Genomic DNA, 20698 nt, shown 5'->3' on the forward strand with positions numbered 1-20698 from the left:
AAAAAAAAAAAAGCAGCAGCAGGAGGGGGGTAGGAGGGATCACTGTTGTTCTTTGCAAAGTTGTGTTAAAGTGGAAGATGATGATGATGGGGTCAGACCAGTAAAAAGGTCTGGGTACAGATCCAATTTGTTAAAAGTTGCCTGGGGAAGAAGTCTATAAAAAGATAAAACTCTTTTAACAACTATTCCAGAGTGATGTGTTATTAGATACTTGGAAAAGTTGCAAAGATCCATTAATAAGGCAGCTTTGTTTTATATGGCTGAAAAGCTGATGTCAGTTCTTGAACCCATCATTTCAAATAATTGCTCAGTGGTCTCTGTGATATTCTCAAAGGTATATCCTAACTCAAGAAACATGAAGGTGGTTTTCAGAAAAACCTCTTTGTTAGAGTTGGACTTGGTTTCTCCTTATTTTCCTGGTGTTATAGTTTTCTATTGCACCATGACAATAGTGAAGACACAGAGGAAGGGTCTGAGCCAGAAGACATGAGCAGGGAACTGGACAAAGTCCAAGGCTGGCTAGGGCAATAGGATCTTATTTGGGAGTCTGTTCACTATTGCACTGAGTTATTTGTTCTTTTATCTTATTCTATTTTCAAGATCAGGCAACTGGTTAATTTTGCTACCCCGTTTCTCTTTGATAACTACCCCAAAACTTAGCAATTCAGAACAACAACCGTTTTATCATATCTCACCATGTTGAAGGTCAGGAATTTGGGCAATTCTTCTGCTCCTTGTCACTTCAGCTGGGGTTGGTGGACTTCAGCTGACTCTGAGCTTGTGTCAGAGGTGCAACACTCACATGCCTGGCACCTTGGCAGGGACAGCTGGAAGTCTGAGCTCAGCAGAGCCCATCTCCCCCTCCATGTAGTCTCAGGGTCCTCTCAATGTTTTTGCTCCAGCAGGCTCAAGGCTCCTTTCAGAGGCCAGACCTGGAATTGCAAAACATCATTCTAGCCACACTCAATTGATCAAAGTAGTCACAGGCCAGCTCAATTTAAGAACTCAACTGAAGAAGTGGTAAAGCATTTGCAGCTGTCTTTTAATTCACCACACCTGATTCTCTTCTAAATTGGAATTGGCCAAGCAGTTGCAGCGGCTCAGCCTTAGGAGGCCGAAGCAGGAGGATGGCTTGAAGTCAGGAATTCGAGACTAGCCTGGGCAACATAGCGAGATCCTTGTCTCTACAAAAAATATTTTTTAAAATTATCCTGGCATGGTGGTGGGCACCAATAGTCGTAGCTACTAGGGAGCCTGAGGTAGGAGGATCCCTTAAGGGAGCACAGGTGTTGGAGGCTGCAGCTATGATTGTGCCACTGCACTTCAGCCTGGATGACAGAGTAAGACCCTATCTCTAAAAAAGAATTCTTCCTGCTAGCATTTAGCTTCCAAACCTCCATATGGTATCAGAGATATAAATCATTAACAACCATTACAAATGATCAAGTTTGCTGTTAATTAAAGATGTGCAGAGGTAAAGATAGGGGTGGCACTGTACCTTATGGAAGTGGCAAATAAGAATAAATAATAAATTCTAACACAGGCAAGCATTCATTGACAGGCACTTGGTAGAAACTTCTTTGTTAAGGCATTTCAGCCACCTATTTATTCCCTGATCCAGTAATCCCACTCAAGATAATTAATCCAGAAAAATCATTCAGAAAGAGAAAAAAAAATATGTGTACAAACAAGCTTATAGGTGTCTTATTCACAACTGTGAAACACTAGAAATGATTTGAACATAGAAAAAAGATTCAAGTAAATTATATCAAAATCTTGTTATACTGTGTAGCCATTAAATTGATAAGTGCCACGACCATGTAGAAACATAGGAGAGTATTTTTAATGTAAATAAAGCTAAAATTTAAAAATTGTGAGTCGTATGATTATAGTCTATTCAAACTATGCCTATGAGAATCAAAACAAGAAAAGAATAAAAAAATAGATTTTGTTGAAGTAGTATCTTTTTAATTTGTTTTATTTTATAATGTTTTAAAGTTCTTTCAAGAATAAACATTTTTAAACTTAATGACTATCCCAGACCACACCTTCAAGATTCAGTAAACATGCATTAAATGCCTCTGACCTTAATAACATGTAAAAATCTATTTATAGGCACATGCACTAACAAACATCTTTACATGAATAAAATATATATGTTATACTTTTATTTTGGCCTATCACATGACAGGGTACAAGGTGATATAATGGGAAAAGGCTCTACCGGGAGTTGGCAGCCCTGAGCCATGGTCCAGATGCCCCAGGTTCACTGGAGACCAGGCAGAGGATGTGACAAGATGCCAGTTCTCAGGTTCCCAACTGGAACATATGGGGCAGAAAGATCAGCCCATAGATCCCTCCTTTAAATTACTGAATCTGGACTTCTGAAAGTATTAGCTTTTAATCCATGGCCTAATTCATGGCTAGCTTGAAAAATAGGAAAATGATCAGAATGTAGTGTGAATATTAGCTTTAGCCAGTTAAGGTAAGGTAAGGTTACACAGTACATCTGTGTAAACACAACTCTTAAAATTATGCTGACTGATTCTTCATCAGAATTCCCTAGAGATTAAGAATTCCCTAGCCAATTAAGGTAAGGTAAGGTATATGAGTGGTAACATGCATGAAAACGCCAACAAAAAGACACTTCATTCAACAGGTATTTATTCGGCACTTGTTGTTCTAGGTATTGTGACCAACATACAAAATGTCAGACCTTATGAAGCTTATATGCTTTTTTTCACTTTTTTTCTTTTCTTTCTTTTTTTTTTTTTTTTCAGACAGGGTCTTACTCTGTCACCCAGGCTGGAATGCAGCGTCATGATCAGGGATCACTGCAGGCTCAACCTCCCTGGGCTCAGGGGATCCTCCCACCCCAGCCTCCCAAGTAGCTGGGACTATAGGCACACACCACCATGCCTGGCTAATTTTTGTATTTTTGTAGAGATGGAATTTCACCATGTTGCCCAGGGTGTCAAGCGATCACCCCCCTCAGCCTCCCAAAGTGCTGGGATTGCAGGCATGAACCATCACGCCCGGCTGGGAACTTATATTCTAAAGGAGAGGGGACAGCATAGATGATAAACCAAATAAATAAATAGAACATTGTTGGTCACATTGAAGTGCTATGGGGAAAAATGAATCAGGGTGAGAGAGACAATTCTGGAGGGGGAGTTGGCAAACTTAAGCAGGGTCTCCAGGGAAGGCTTCCATGAAAAACTGCAATTGAGTAAAAACCTGAAGGAAGTGAGGAAGCAGCTCTGAGGACACCTGTGGGCGTTCTCACAGGGGTGGGAGGCCACGGGGGGTTTGGAGCAGAGGGTGCTCTGGTCTGACATAACAGCCTCACTCCAGTTGCTATGTTCAGATGAGGCTGTGGCAAAGCAAGGTGGACATAGGGAGATCAGTTAGGAAGCTATGGCAATCATCAAGGCACTGCGATAATAGGTACACGGTGAAAAGTGGTTGCATTTGGATATATCTTGAAAGAAGTTGTTGCAAGATTTGCTGGAGAATTGGATGTGTGGTGGAATAGGAGTGAAATCTAACCCAATGTTTGGGGCCAGAGATGGGAAAAACTGCAGAAAAGTTTAGTGGCAAGGAAGACAAGGAGTCTGATTTGGGAGTGTTTAGATGCCTATTAGGTGTCCTAGTGGAGCTTGCAAGTAGGCAGTTGGAGATACAAGTCTAGAGTTAAAGGTGAGGCACCAGGCTAGAGGTATAAATTTCGGAATTACCGGTAGATGGATAGTTAAATGACACTAAAGCCATGAGACTAGATGAGATCACCAAAGGAGAGCGCATAGATAGAAAAAATGTCTGAGCACTACACCCTCAGACGAATCCAATGCTAAGAATTTGTGGAGAAAGCGGGGTCCAGCCAGGTAAATGAGAAGGAATGGCCAGTAAGTCAGAAGGAAAACTGGGAGACTGTGGTGGAAACCAAGTGAAGAAAGCATTTCAGAGAGGAGGAATTCTTTCTGGAACAGCAGTTGTCAGTGGTGGAATCTATACTTGCAGATTTTCCATGACAACTGAAGATGTCATAGATATACAAAGAGAGATGTATATACATACTGACTAGATGGAAGGCTGTTTATAATCGCACCTCATGAGAAAAGTACATTTGTGTGTCGGTGTGTTGGGCCATTATATTCAAAATAGAAATCAGTTTTGAAACATCCAGTGTTTTGTGGTTTCCATACCTTTCCCCACCTCCATTATCACAAATGATTGTTTCTAATTGTTCTTATGGTTGTTTTCCCCGTATCTCATGGAGATGTTATCAAGACCTGTGTGATTATAAATGGAAAATATTCTAATTCTCAGTGAGTGGGTTAATGAAGGAGCAGACTGATCGTGAATTATTTGCTAAACTAGACTCTAAAAATGACTTCTACTTATTTGTGAATGTTGAATTTACATTGGATTATGGATGTGTAATATTCTGGGAACTCATGGCACTTTATAAAAATGAAGCTGGTCTGTGAACATGTTCGTCATAAGAACATGTTGACCACATTTTATTCCTTAAGCCACTTTTCACCCCAAATCATGGCAAGGAAATCAGGTTTTCTTACTCTCTAATGAAATAGGGTGTTTTATTTAAATCACCTTCCTTGGTAAACAACCTGAGAGAAGGGAAGAAGAAATAGATGTAACTCCGTTGACAGCTTTGGGATATAGACATCCTGTCTCCATTCCTCTTAGCTTTTACTGGGTATCAGGCTGCCAGTTCAACAAGGGGACAAAGAAAAATAAACAATGATTTTTATCCCACTGGACAATTTATGGAAATAACCATAAATTTTAAAATCCAATCTTGATTATATCATAAAAGGATTTTCTTGGTCTGTTTGCATAGCTGTATTTTATCCCATTTTGAAATAATCTGGACCTTTTTGGGATTTGTATTGTACACAAATCTTATTTACCCTAAAAATATTTTATAAAACATTTCTCCAGCAAATTGTGCTATATAATACGCCATGTGGCATCATCGTAAAATACCCAAATCTATACATGTTCATCTCTAGGGAATTCTGATGAAGAATCAGTCAGCATAATTCTAAGAGTTGTGTTTTCACAGATGTACTGTGTAAATGTACTGAGACAGTACACTAAATATAACTGATGGGGGCTCGTCTTGGCAGATATGGGTAGCTTGTATGTTGCCTTGGCTTTATTGATTAATCTTCTACATTACTTTGTATGTCCTGCAAACCCATGAGCACCTGTCTCCAGTGCATTCAATCTGTTTTACAGCCTTCTTCTGGCACTAACTAATGAAAACTATAAAAAGAAAATGTTTCTTTTCCATTACGGCAGCAACAAAAATTTCAGGAATGAGGCCACAAAAATACCATACCACGTCACAGGTCTCTTCTTAATAGTAAGTCTAAAAGCAGTTAGCATCAGACCATCACATCAGGTCAAAGAACATAGGATTTCTAAACCAGACCTTCCTTAGATATAACATTTAAAAATGTGATTATTATCATTAAAATAGTGAAGTAAAAAATAGGGTGAGCATAATTTCTTATTACCAGACAATTTTTTGATTCACATAATCGTTCAGTCACATTTATGTTATATACTCTGTATGAGCCATTCTTTTCTGTTAGATTGTAAACTCTAATTTGGTTAGGAACCAAATTGTCTTTAAATAAGTTGTATCTGCTCTAGCACAGGGCCACAATGGGAGTGATATAGTCCTTCTTTGACATTTACCACAAATAGGTATTTACTAAAACTGCCACCTAGTACAAGGCCACCGTGCTCATATTTTGAGGGTAAAAGAAGGGAGGAAACAATGGAATATCTGTGGTCATTATTCACTCAAGGATATCTAGGCCCACATCATAGATAATGCTTTAAGGTTTCTTTTTTTATTTTATAAAGAGGAATAAGATATTACTATAACAAGTACCAGCAGCTTTCATGATCCCTCCCATCCATCCAATTTCTCCCCCAGCTTAAAAAACATAGGCACAGCTGTCTGTTACCACCACATTCTAAACTCTCCTAAGATTTCACTAGACCAAATAAAGACCTCAGACCTCAGGCCTGCCAGGCAGTTGATTTCCAAATGGGTGGAACTCTTAAAAGCCCCACTTGTGGCCGGGTGTGGTGGCTCAGCCTGTAATCCCAACACTTTGGGAGGCCGAGGCGGGCAGATCACGAGATCAGGAGATAGAGACCATCCTGGCTAACACGGTGAAACCCCGTCTGCAATAAAAATACAAAAACAAAATTAGCTGGGCGTGGTGGCGGGTGCCAGCAGTCCCAGTTGCTCAGGCGGCTGAGGCAGCAGAATGGCGTGAACCCAGGAGGCGGAGCTTGCAGTGAGCTGAGATCCCGCCACTGAACTCCAGCCTGGCAGCCTGTGCAACAGAGCAAGACTCCGTCTCAAAAAAAATAAATAAATAAAAAGCCCCACTTGGTTTTCATACCAAGACTCAGAAAATTCCTAAAAAGACAATTACTGGTATTGGAAATGGGGAGGAGCTTCCTGCCACTTACAATTTTTGTTTAATTGAAATACATTTAAAATTTCCTAACAACTTGGTTCCATTACCTTTTTTTTCAGGTACAGAGCAGTTGCCTCCTGGAGTCGTGTTCAGGGAATTGGGATTCCTTTGGTAACTGCCATTGAAATTGTCTCCATCTGGATCCTGTCCTTTATCCTGGCCATTCCTGAAGCGATTGGCTTCGTCATGGTACCCTTTGAATACAGGGGTGAACAGCATAAAACTTGTATGCTCAATGCCACATCAAAATTCATGGAGGTACTAAACGTTTAAAAGGAATTAACTAGGGAAGGGAAGAGGTCCTTCGTTAGACTTCACCATCTTGAGACTTGATGACGTCGCCACAATGCCAAGTGTGGTTTCTTCTGTCAAATATTCCTCAGTTGCATGAAAAGTAGATGTTAAACCTGTGTCTAGATTCTTGAATAGAACAGTTATGTTGGCTTTCACTCTTATATTATACCACAATGGTAGACATATCTGTTATTCTGCACCAAACCACTAAGAATACCAAAGCAAATTTACTAAGAGGGACTAGATGTGTGTGTGTGTGTGTGCGCGCGCGTGTGTGTGTGTATATATATATATATATATATATATACATACACACATATGCTATTTGTTTTTATAATAATGAATACAACACAACAATTTCCATCTGGAAGACGTGCTGATGTTTATCTTATGTCACTTGGGGAGAAGCACATTTCTCACATTCTTTAAAGATGGATTTACTAATTCAAAGTAGAGAGTAGTACTTACATGTACTTATATTAGTACAGTTTCTGTGTCTAATATACAAATAATATAAAATTGTAGAACTTTTTAAAAGAATATTTTGGTTTAACAAATTCAGTTGTTGTTTTTTTTAATACACCTGACCATATTAATGTTTTTCTGAGAAGCTTAATCACATGACTATTTTGGGAAACCTATTTAAAATGCATCTTTTCTTTGCAAAACTAACATGTGGACTGAGGAGGGAAACCAAAAGGATAACTATTTCTCTTAAATCAGTATAATTTAGTGCTTTGATGTAAGTTTCATGTAGCTCACATTCCACATGTAATTATTTACAGACATCTCAAGGTATGTTTTCCCAACTTGGAAAATTCACAGAATTCGTGGTTTTACAGTTGACCAGTTATCCTGCTTGGAAATTCTTGTTTTAAAATTAAAAGTGCTCATGAAAACTGCCAAGCTAACAACTTAAAATTGAAGTTTCTTACTGGGTTAGTCTTCAAAGTGAAAAACAAAGTAGACAGTAGGAGATTGTCAGAATTTGGGCAGTGTGAATAAGCAATCTAGATATTTCAGATGCAAACATTAGAGAAAAGAGGTTCACTATAAGAAGGAGCTTACTAATCCTTAGAGCCAGACAAAATGAAATGGGCTGTTTCATAAAGACAGAGACTCCTATCTAGACGTGTTCAAGTAAAGGGTAGCTACCCTTCAGGCATGGGTGGGCTAGACGGTTGCAGTAAAGGGTATGAGTTGAACAGATAATTTTTTAGAGTTCATTCCAAGTCTGAAGTCCTGTTCTCTTTTTCTAAATTTATTTCCCCTATTTTTTTCATTCTTGCTCTTCAACTTTACCCTAGACTGATGGTAGGCCCCCCTCTACCCATGTTGATGACATCAGTTCCAAAGAGATGCATTACCCATTTCTCTGTGGGCCTTTGCCATGGAGGGGGCAGGGGACTCCATTCAGCCCTCTCAAGGGTCAGCCTCCAGACCCTCTGCAGCTGCTTCTGGGTCATTTATACCCAGCCAGCAAATGCACCCGGAAAAAGAGGACACAAAAGAAGGGAGAATGGGTGCTCAAAGGAGTGTTCGTGTTGCACTTCAAAAAAGAGAGAGAGAGTGCTCCTGACTTTTTTTAAGTTCAGGACTGAAATCTTTCTACAGTGTGTTGGGAACAGGGAAATGTTTGTGTAAGCAGTTTAGAATAAACCAACTCCTTTGGGAGTTTGCACTTAACCTGAGGATAGAATTCAGGGATCTGTGAACTTGGTTGGAAAAGAAACAACATGTTTATTTTCACTAACTTCTAACTGAATTTATCATTTCGTTCTATTATGAATGTACCCAACAAATCACCATAGTGTTTACCAGTATCATGACTTTTTCAGTAATAAAAATAGCAGACATTTTTATGCCATATAACACTTGTATAATCTCAAAATATTATTTATGCTCTTCAGAATTTCAGCACTTCAACAGTTCAGTAGTTATTAGAACCATCATTAGGTTTGTTATTTGTGAATAAACACAATATTACTATATCAAAATTTAATTTCTAATATTTTGATAGCTGTGCTTTAATGTAATTGGTTTCCATTGCAGTCTTATGTATTTTATTTTATGCATGTAAAAGTATTATTCTCAGAAGGGATTATAGTCTTTACCAGACTTCCAAAAGGGTCTGTGGCATAAAAATAGTCAAGAACTCCTCCCCCAAATTTTTTGTCTTTAGGAACCATTTTTAGATTATTTTAATAGACATGTTATAAATGCAGCCCACTTAGCCTCTTTCTATATTCAGAAACTGTCCCATTTTTTACAGAGCAACATGATTATTTTTTTACTGTGGGAACTGCATTGTCCTTAGTAAATTAACAATCTGAAGAAGCATTATAAGGAAAGAAAAAGCATTTCGTCCCAAGTTGGTGATTAATTTCGTGGGAAGAAGAATTTAGATATCATTTTTCATTTTCCATTTTTATAGGGTATTAAGTTTTCTTCTTTAAGCAGATGTAAAACTGAATAATCTTGGTATTTATAAATCCTGCCCAGCTAGATAATACCAGACATGCCTTCAGTTGAGATATGCTGCCTCAATAGTTTCCAGGTGGTAAGTATTAAAGGAGGGAGAAGAGTATAGCTATTGAAGTTCAAAGTGGCTGGCTTTAAGGTCACATAGCAGGCATACCAGGCAGAGGGTTAACCCCTATTAACCAAAGCTACACAGATAAGCCATTCATAACCTTCACTGTTTCAGGTTAAATACACTTTCACCAAAATAGTCAAAAGTAAAGCAGGCACTAACAAAATTTTGGGGTTTATCAAGAAATAAAGATAAACATATATATTCTTTTGTCTCAAAATCATGTTTTATGAGCTTTAGAAGGACATTATTTTTATTGATTAGGGCTCTTCCATTGTGTAGTTGAAACCTTCAATCTATGAAAAGTATCCTTGTCAAGATAATTTTTGTAAGTGCAGTTTCTTTATATGCTGTTTAAAGCCAGGATAATTTCTGAAGTTTCCAATTTAATTGAGTTTTGAGGACCACTCCCAAACCCATTACTGCAAGCAGAAAGCATGATTTTACAGACGTATCTGCAAGTTTAAAGACCTTAAAGCTACCAGAGGCACAGCATGGTTAATTGACATGACTCTGCTCCTCCTTTTCTCTTCTTTTTTTTTTTTCACTTTGAAGTTCTACCAAGATGTAAAGGACTGGTGGCTCTTCGGGTTCTATTTCTGTATGCCCTTGGTGTGCACCGCGATCTTCTACACCCTCATGACTTGTGAGATGTTGAACAGAAGGAATGGAAGCTTGAGAATTGCCCTCAGTGAACATCTTAAGCAGGTAAATCCCACAACATCGTGAAAATCTGGCCAGGACTGGTTAGTCCTTGACAGCAGCAGGCCTGTAAATACTGTCTTTAGTAGAATTAGCCTGATTTCCTAAAATGAAAATACTATCTTGTAACTGTTTTCTTTATAGTAATAGTGTTAGAAATTTCTTTTGTAAAATGGGAAACCTGCCTATAAAACAAGTGGTCCTGAAGGCTGGGCCCAAATAGAGAAGAACTATCCCTCTATTTTGCCAGGAGTGTACTGAGCATGTGTGTATGTGAGTTCGTGCATTCAACTGGGCTTGAAACTGTACCAGGACACAAAGAAGCATGTGACTTTCTCCCCATGCAGATTTACAGTCTTGTTGTAGAAATAAAATACGCATGCAAAACAACTGAAAAATAGAACCACAGGTGTGGTAAAAGTAGCCTGGGCTATGGAAAGCCAGGAATGGTATGAGATAGAGTCATAGGGAAGCTGTTCATGGATGAGGGGGATTGAACCAGACCTTGGAGGATAAGTGGGATTTGATGGGGAAGAAGTTGACAGAGAGCATTTCAGGTGGAAGAACAGGAGTCTAGTTAGAACGTGGAATAGGAACCATGCATTTGGGGAATAGGAAAAAGAAGATGAACCTCTCTAGAGCAATGTCTAATGTGAGACTTATGCTAGGAAATGGGATCATGTACATTAGAAGAGGTAAAGTGTTGGAGGACCCAAAGTTCTTGAAGGAATTTGAACATGTCAATAGGAGGCTAATGTTGGTCCCTCCTGGGTGAAATTAGAACAGATAAAGCTGTGGGCTTTCAAGGGCAAAACTAGACTCATACTTGGCTCTCTGACCTTGGGCAAATTGCTTAATCTCTCTGAACTTCTAGTTTCTCATAATATGTATGTAATAATACATCATGGGGATTACCTGAGACATGTAAGGTGCCTAATAGTACCCAGCTCCTAGTAGGTATTCAGCAAATGTTAATCTACATTAATTCTAAGAGTAAACCTAGGACTTCAGGTAAGCTCCCTGTTGCAACAGAAAAGTATATAATGATGGCCAACTACACCAAAAGTTAATGTGAGTTGTTGATGGAGTCTGTACATCTGTCCTATATAATTACCATGTGCACGCATAGTTCCTCATCAGCAACTCTTCAACTACTATACTGATTTTTCTGAGCTTCAGCTTTTTATCTGTAAATTGGGCATAATATATGAATCAATAGTATCATGAGGATCAAAAGGATGAATGTGTATGCATGTACTTTATAAAATCTAACATGCCATAAAAATGGTAGCTATTATCTTTCATTGACATTTAGCAGGAAGATTACATTGAGAAACCTTAGTATGACTTTGTTCAGGCATGAAAGTTTCAAATACTCCAATTGCTTAATATGTTTACAATTATTTCCTCTCATTCTTGGAATGGAGGTAGTTAGAATGAGTTTGTGAAAAACAGTGTTTTAAAATATGGATTTTTGCATTCACACCATGATTGAGCCTGTTTAGGCTATGAGTGGTATTTGCTGTGGAAATAATTAATTATTTAATTTTGGAATAATGTTAATTATTTAATTGTGGAAACAATTAAATAATTGTCATATGCTGCTTCATGTTTACATAGCATTTTTTAAGTTTTTAAAGCGCATTTCCATTTCCATGTCTTTTTCTTATTTTTTTGATTCCTCCAAGCACCCTCTGAGATCGGTAGGATATATATTGTTTATTATACAGGTGATTAAGAGGTTTGCTCAACCAAATGGAGATTAGAACCCAAGATTTTGCCCTCATGCAGTTAACGTTCCTTTTGGTGCCACTCAAAGCTGTAGCAAATCCTAAGTACAGAAGAGCAAGGGTGGCTGGAGGTCCTGCAGATAGGACTGCAAGCATAGAGCACAAAGCCTTGCCATCTTGACTAATACTCTGTGGGGCTCATAGTTTTGCTTCTTGCTTGGTTGTCTCTAATTTCTCCTCATCATAATGATGACAGTTTTATCAATTAGGGGTTGTGTTTGGATGCTGGGAACACAAAACCCAAAATAACTGTTAGTTGACCAAGAAGGAGTTTATCTTTCCCCCATAGCAAAAAGTTCAGACATCAAGATTTAGTGGTCAAGCCAAGTTAGAGGCCAGGTATCTACTGTTTTGCTGATCTTTGCTTCAGTCTCAGAAGACAGTAGCAGCAGCTCTACTTTTATATCTGATTTCCAAGCAGCAAGAGGGGAAGAACAGAAAACAACCCATCGTGGGTGTGCATCAAAGGAGTGTCCCTATACTTCTCAGTAACTCTTCCGGAAACCCATGCAATGCTTTCTATTTCATCTAATGGGTCAAAACTGTGCCAAGTGGCCATGTAGATAATTAGGCCAGGTTCTCCAGCTGCCTTAACAAATCAAGACCAGAGTGATGGTAAGGAAGACAGGAGAATGGATATTGGTTAAGCAAGTATCAGACTATCATGGCAGTGTACTAATACTGCTTTTAAAAGCATTATCCTCTTTGAGTATGCACTCAGGAAAGGTAACCTCTCCCCTAATACACTGCTTTTCTATTTTTATGGGCACACTGTCTTTCTGGACACACAAAATGACCCTATTAAAAAGAGCCCCCATTCCTGAAGATTTGAATATTTTATTTCTTCCCTCAGTCATTACTCCGAAGCCATATCCCAGCTAGCCCAATAACTATGAGAGGTTAAAGAATTCCCAGTTCTTTGAGCTAGAGTAGCGAGTTATGAAAACTGCCCCAGAATATTTTGAATGGCTCAGCCAATCATGTGAGTTTATTGTAGGCTTCCCAGACTTAATGTTGTATGTTTCAGGTTGAGCCAGCATTACCCTTCCAGACCCTGTTTTTAATCAGTTTTATTTTGACATTAACTGATCCCAGTTACAGACAACTTGCATTTTGTGTTCCTAGTCCGGCTTCTAAATGCATGCAATATAATACTCAAATAATGCATGCCAATGAATGGTTGCAGATAATTCCTAATTTATAGGTTTTTTGATCCTGAGCAGACTCAAAGGCATGCAAACCTTCCATGAAGTCAGTCCAAGGTCAGCATGTTCCAGATTTTCTAGTCATCACTGCTGATAATCCTTTACCCTCATCTTTCTGCTTGCAAACAATATATAATATTTTTATATGTCATTAAGAACTACATGTCATTAAGAAAAGAATTTAAAGAGCAAAAATATCCCAATAGTAGCTGTGTTCAAGATCAGGAAAAGGAAAAAACACAGTGCTATGACTTTTCATTTTCCGGTCCCCACTCCTATTTTGTTTTCCCAAGGTCTTTGTTGATTTGTCCATGCATTATCATGTGATGTGCAGTCTCCTTGCCTGCCATGCCATCATTAATGCTAATTAGTTACCTGTTATTAAGAGTCATTAGCTAACCCTTTCCCCCATGCAGTCACACCCCACCCCCCTACACACACACACACACACACACACACACACACACACAGGCAGACTCAGCCACCTACACACACACAGCCACAGACTCAGCTGGCTCGCCTCCAGCCAGTTTCCACCTCTCTCCTGGCATATAACCTCTGTCCTGCCCTAATAACCAACCTGAGACCCCCGTCCTTCCTGGAAGCTGCCCAGAAGCATCATTAGCAATTCCTTAGTTAGAACGTTGACCTTAGAATCTTGAAGAGGTAGAGGCACTGTAAGCCAGGCTGTTCTCCTGGCTCTTCTTTGAATTATTCTTTCCCTGATGTCTCCTACTTCCTGGTACTGTAGTTCTTGCATCTAGTATAAAAATACTAAATTTGTTGTCCTTTTTCTTTTTCTCTCACTTTCCTTTAGCGTCGAGAAGTGGCAAAGACAGTTTTCTGCTTGGTTGTAATTTTTGCTCTTTGCTGGTTCCCTCTTCATTTAAGCCGTATATTGAAGAAAACTGTGTATAACGAGATGGACAAGAACCGATGTGAATTACTTAGGTATGATCCTATGTACTCACTAGAAAATTGGAGTTTCTCAGATTTTCATATTTATAATACTTTTACAAAACCAGCTACTCTACATGCCCATTAGCCCTGAAAATTAAAACTGCAAAGTTGATTTTTTTCTTTAGCTGACATAGCCTATAACTGATCCCAAAATGTGTGCAAGCCACATCTGTTATCTTGCCACGCCCCTCCTGAGGCTGTGCATAAGGGTTTGAGCTAACCAACTAGTGATGTATCTGTAACTGTCCTGCAAAACTGAAACTGCCATTTAAACAAGCACTTTTTACAAAATTCTAACTGCCACCCATAAGAAATGGCTTCTGGGCAAGAAAAATGCTTATTCTAGGAAGAAATGCTAGTGAGCAGATTTTAAAACAATATATTCTAATTATTCTACACTATTTTCTTTTGCTCTAGTTTCTTGCTGCTCATGGATTACATCGGTATTAACTTGGCAACCATGAATTCATGTATAAACCCCATAGCTCTGTATTTTGTGAGCAAGAAATTTAAAAATTGTTTCCAGGTAAGATGATTTTTCAAGTATTTTTTAAAGACAACAAAATGAGTATATTAAACAGTCAACAGACACAGCCAATTCCAGTTGTAATATTACTTTGATCAGCTGTACTCCTTTTTAGCAGTGAAGTGAAAATCATGTTTTATTACCCAGAAAGAGAGTCAGATTGTCGGCATAACAGAAAAGCAGTTCCTATTTAGACAACCACATACAAAGAGGTTAAAATCAAAAGGACTAAATCACATGCCAGTTTAGAACCCTCCTTTAGAGAGAAATGTTTCAATGTATGCTCCAGGCCACAGAGAGTACATAAGACCTATTCATATCTTACATTGTCTTAGACTTGAACCAAAGTCTTGACAAAATATAAGCTCTATTGTTAAGAAGGCTCTCACTGATCGAGACCATCCTGGCCAACATGGTGAAACCCTGTCTCTACTAAAAATACAAAAATTAGTCGGGCGTGGTGGCCGGCGCTTGCAGTCCCAGCTACTCGGAGAATGGCGTGAACCCGGGAGGCGGAGCTTGCAGTGAGCCAAGATAGGGCCACTGCACTCCAGCCTGGGCAGCAGAGCCAGACTCAGTCTCAAAAAAAAAAAAAAAAAGAAAAGAAAAGAAAGCTCTCACTAAATGCTATTTAATTGTGTACTTAGTAATAGAATCTTCAAGGAAAGTAAATGCTTATTGCTGTGGGAATCTGAACAAATATAATTTTATTCAAAATCAGTTTCCTTCTGCTTTCAAACCTCCAGCCAGCTCAGCCACCCACGTCCTTCAGAAGCTCTAAGCCTGTCTTATTGATGTGTCATTTTCTGGTTCCTGAAATGATTTTAGCATAGGCTTAATCCTCACTGGATTTTGGTATCTTGGACCAGGCTGTTTAACTTTAGCTTATGGTACATATGAGGCAGAGTACGGTAGAGGTCAAGAATGCAGGCTCTGGAAGCAAAGAGCCTCGATGGACATTACAGCCCTGCACTTGCTAACTGTCTACCCCAGGTCTGGTTAGTGCCTCTCCTTTTTCAGTTTCCTCACCTATAAAATTGGATGATCACAGTATCTCTCTCATAAGGAGGGTAATATATGTAAAATGCTTGAAATAATAAGTGCTCAATATGAGTTGATTACTATTAGGGACAGAGTAGAGAGAAAAAAACACAGTAACGGCCTGCATGGAACTTACAGTCTAAACAGAGGCAGACATATATTAACCAAGGAATCACACAAACAGATGAAACTCAGTATGGAAGTTTGGGGCCATATTTCTGAGGTCTTCTTGGAAATGTCTGCCAGTCACAAAACACTTGGCCCAAAATGGATTGACTAACATGCAGGTTAAAATTAGTACATTATATAAGCTGAAATTAATTATTACTTACTCATTAATTTACATATTCATTGGGGGAGGGAAAATCAAGGTAAAAATTATCAGAAAATAATCCCACTTTTTGATGAATCTTCCTAAAAAGGCAGCATATCCAAGAGAAAGAGCCCAAATCCATAGAGTCCTCGTTATCCTCTCTGGACCTCACTGTCCTCATTCATAAAATGAGGGAATAGCATAAAATGGGAGAACATCCAAGGCTATTGTGAGAATCTGATGGGGTACCTGGTGTGGAGAGCCACACAGGTGGTGCACACTGAAGAAATGCTAGGACCACCCCCCGCGCCAGCGCAGCCCTACCCAAGCCTGCCCCAAGCCGTGGAGAGCCCTTCCTCTCACCAACACTGCCTTCCCTTTCTCTTGCACTTGGTAATAAAATGAGAAAGAAGGGTTCTATTTCTCTGCACTGGAATGGACGGTGTAACTCCTGCCTGGTGATAACAGGCTCTCCACTCTAGGTTACTGTCAAGGTTCACTTCCCTCGAATGCGAATGGATATTTGCCCCTCGTTAGCGTGGCCCAGGGCCGCTGTGTTTGGCTGAGAATGGGCTGGTAGGCTCGCCTTACTTCGAATCTCCTCCTTCCCCCAGTCATGCCTCTGCTGCTGCTGTTACCAGTCCAAAAGTCTGATGACCTCGGTCCCCATGAACGGAACAAGCATCCAGTGGAAGAACCACGATCAAAACAACCACAACACAGACCGGAGCAGCCATAAGGACAGCATGAACTGACCACCCTTAGAAGCACTCCTCGGTACTCCCATAATCCTCTCGGAGAAAAAAATCACAAGGCAACTGTGACTCCGGAAATCTCTTCTCTGATCCTTCTTCCTTAACTCACTCCCACACCCAAGAAGAAATGCTTTCCAAAACCGCAAGGGTAGACTGGTTTATCCACCCACAACATCTACGAATTGTACTTCTTTAATTGATCTAATTTACATATTCCGCGTGTTGTATTCAGCACTAAAAAATTGTGGGAGCTGGGGGAGAATGAAGACTGTTAAATGAAACCAGAAGGATATTTACTACTTTTGCATGAAAATAGAGCTTTCAAGTACATGGCTAGCTTTTATGGCAGTTCTGGTGAATGTTCAATGGGAACTGGTCACCATGAAACTTTAGAGATTATGACAAGATTTTCTACTTTTTTTAAGTGATTTTTTTGTCCTTCAGCCAAACACAATATGGGCTCAAGTCACTTTTATTTGAAATGTCATTTGGTGCCAGTATTTTTTAACTGTGTAATAGCCTAACATGATTATTTGAACTTATTTACACATAGTTTGCAAAAAAAAAGATGAAAATAGTATTCAGGTGAGCAATTAGGTTAGTATTTTCCATGTCACTGTTTATTTTTTTAAAACACAAATTCTAAAGCTACAACAAATACTACAGGCCCCTAAAGCACAGTCTGATGACACATTTGGCAATTTAATAGATGTTACTCAAAGAATTTTTTTAAAACTGTATTTTCTTTTTTAAATGGTGTTTTATTACAAGGGATCTTGAACATGTTTTGTATGTTAAAATCAAAAGTAATGCTTCAATCAGATAGTTCTTTTTCACAAGTTCAATCTGTTTTTCATGTAAATTTTGTAAGAAAAATCAATGTCAAGTACCAAAATTTTAATGTATGTGTCATTTAACTCTGCCTGAGACTTTCAGTGCACTGTATATAGAAGTCTAAAGCACACCTAAGAGGAAAAGATTGAATTTTTCAGATGATTTGGAAATTTTCATTCAGGTATTTGTAATAGTGACATATATATGTATATACATATCACCTCCTATTCTCTTAATTTTTCTTAAAATGTTAACTGGCAGTAAGTCTTTTTTGATCATTCCCTTTTCCATATAGGAAACATAATTTTGAAGTGACCAGATGAGTTTATCATGTCAGTGAAAAATAATTACCCCCATGTGCCACCAGAACTTAAGATTCTTCACTTCTCGGGGTTTTCAGTATGAACCTAAATCCCCACCCCAACGTCTCCCTCCCACATTGTCACCATTTCAAAGGGCCCACAGTAACTTTTGCCAGGCATTTTCCCAGATGTTTACAGACTGTGAGTACAGCAGAAAATCTTTTACTAGTGTGTGTGTATATATATAAACAATTGTAAATTTCTTTTAGCCCATTTTTCTAGACTGTCTCTGTGGAATGTATTTGTGTGTGTGATATATGCATGTGTGTGATGGTATGTATGGATTTAATCTAATAATTGTGCCCCGCAGTTGTGCCAAAGTGCATAGTCTGAGTAAAATCTAGGTGATTGTTCATCATGACAACCTGCCTCAGTCCATTTTAACCTGTAACAACCTTCTGCATTCATAAATCTTGTAACCATGTTACCATTACAAATGGGATATAAGAGGCAGCGTGAAAGCGGATAAGCTGTGGACTAGCAATATAGGGTTTTGTTTGGTTGATTGGTTTGATAAAGCAGTATTTGGGATCATATTGTTTCCTGTGCTGGAGCAAAAGTCATTACACTTTGAAGTATTATATTGTTCTTATCCTCAACTCAATGTGGTGATGAAATTGCCAGGTTGTCTGATGTTTCTTTCAGACTTCACCAGACAGATTGCTGATAATAAATTAGGTAAGATAATTTGTTGGACCATATTTTAGGACAAGCACAGGTAAAATAACATCAGGTTCCAGTTGCTTGAATTGCAAGGCTAAGAAGTACTGCCCTTTTGTGTGTTAGCAGTCAAATCTATTATTCCACTGGCGCATCATATGCAGTGATATATGCCTATAATATAAACCATAGGTTCACACCATTTTGTTTAGACAATTGTCCTTTTTTCAAGATGCTTTGTTTCTTTCATATGAAAAAAATGCATTTTATAAATTCAGAAAGTCATAGATTTCTGAAGGCTTCAATGTGCATTTTATTTATGGACTGGTAAGTAACTGTGGTTTACTAGTAGGAATATTTCCAATTTCTACCTTTACTACATCTTTTCAACAAGTAACTTTGTAGAAATGAGCCAGAAGCCAAGGCCCTGAGTTGGCAGTGGCCCATAAGTATAAAATAAAAGTTTACAGAAACTTTGAAGTGTCTCTTCATTTTTACATAGTTTTCCATAGAAAATGTTTGTTACATAATGCCTGTTGCAAACCTCTCCATAGTAATATCCCGGAAAGCAATTTACTATCAAACAGGTACTTCCTACCTCTATTCCCAACCAACCTATTTTGTTGTACTGAGCATTTAACTCTGTCATTCATTCCTTCATTTACATTTCCAGTGAGTTTAATTGGGCATCTACTATGCACCAGGCATTCTTCCAGATATTGGGGACATAGTAAACAAAACAAGCAAAGTCCCTGATCCCATGGAGCTTGCATTCTAGGCAATAAACAATTACAGTCAATAAGCAATATGTCAGGTAGATACCTGGAGGAAGAGATTCATATATATCCAACTGTTTATTTGACATTCACAGTTGGATGGCTAGTACACTGTAATATATCCAGAATGAAGCTCCTGATATCTTCCAGCCTGCACTGCCTAATATTCCTCTGCTCAGTTATAGACAGTCCCATTTTTTAGGAGTTAGTTGTTCAGGATAAAAACTTTGAAGTCATTGCTCGTTGCTTTTCCTCACACCTTGTAGCCAACATCTCCATAAGTCCTGAGAGCCCTATCTTCAGAATATATCCAGAACCTGACCACTTCTCTGTCTCTGCCTCTACCTCCCTAGTCTGAGCACCATCTTCTCTTGCCAGGATAACCACAATAGGCTCCTGACACGCCTACTCGTTTCCAGCCTTGTAAACAGCTATATTCCAGTTAGAGCCAGTCTCTCCTCTCCTATAAGTGATTAGGTTAGGTGAGGCTGACCAGCATCCTCTGGGAGTTTCTCAGTAAGAACTAAGTCAGAAAGAGCTGTTTTCTTATTAAAGCACGGCTGGGAGGTTGTGAGCCTGGGTGTGGCTGGACTCCGTGGTTGAGCATTATGAAGAAAGTCAATCTAGAGTGTCATGAAGATGAAGAAGAGCATTAAAGTCCCCAGTTCTAGCTCTCCCTGATGCTTTCTCATGGCTTCAGTAAACAAACCAACACATTTACCTTTTCACCTACACTAGTTAAATCTGGTTTTCTGTTGCTTGCAATACACACATTCTAAGACCATCTCATCTAAGTTATCTTGAGTCATCTTTTGTTGTTGTTAACTTAATACACTTTATGTTTTTTAGAGCTGTTCTAGGTTTACAGAAAAATTGATCCAAAATTACAGAAAATTCCTACATGCCCTGCTTTCTCCCCCTTCTCCACACAGTTTCCCCCTATTTTTTACACCTTGTATTAGTGTGGCACATTTGTTACAGTAAATGAACCAATATTGATGCAATATTATTAACTAAAGATTATAGTTTACATTAAGGTTCACTCTGTGCTTGACATTCTATGGGTTTGGGCAAACATATAATATCACATATCCACCATTACAGTATCATTCAGAAGAGCCCCACTGCCCTAAAAATCCCTGTGCTGCATCATTTCATCCATCCCTCCATCCCCTTCTTGATTTATCTGTTCACTCAACACAAATACCATGAATAATTATCATATTACATTGTGCTAATAGCTGGGAACAGGAAATCAGATTAATAAATAAATAAATAAATGCAGTGACGAGCTTTGTGGTGACTCAACAGACGTCAGCGTAGGGGCTGGTAAAAGCACAAAGGAAAGAGTAGTCAA

At 38.8% G+C, this 20698-nt stretch overlaps 1 protein-coding gene across 2 annotated transcripts in view; it reads left to right on the plus strand.

Annotated features, from left to right (window-relative positions):
* EDNRA (endothelin receptor type A) overlaps positions 1 to 19102 on the plus strand; it is a 63897-nt gene extending 44795 nt beyond the window's left edge. Inside the window, exons 4-8 of one of the 2 annotated variants that reach the window (XM_032148022.2) lie at positions 6590 to 6788; positions 9973 to 10125; positions 13932 to 14065; positions 14492 to 14600; positions 16569 to 19102. In XM_032148022.2, coding sequence (XP_032003913.1) covers positions 6590 to 6788; positions 9973 to 10125; positions 13932 to 14065; positions 14492 to 14600; positions 16569 to 16709 — 736 coding nt within the window. In that variant the 3' untranslated portion in view covers positions 16710 to 19102. Of the gene's footprint in view, positions 1 to 902; positions 1957 to 6589; positions 6789 to 9972; positions 10126 to 13931; positions 14066 to 14491; positions 14601 to 16568 lie in introns of those variants that run through there. The other variant, XM_032148018.2, reaches the window with a different exon arrangement.
* Positions 19103 to 20698: the final 1596 nt, after the last annotated feature.

This window comes from Hylobates moloch, unplaced genomic scaffold, assembly GCF_009828535.3.
Source record: "Hylobates moloch isolate HMO894 unplaced genomic scaffold, HMol_V3 SCAFFOLD_3, whole genome shotgun sequence".
NCBI lineage: Eukaryota > Metazoa > Chordata > Mammalia > Primates > Hylobatidae > Hylobates > Hylobates moloch.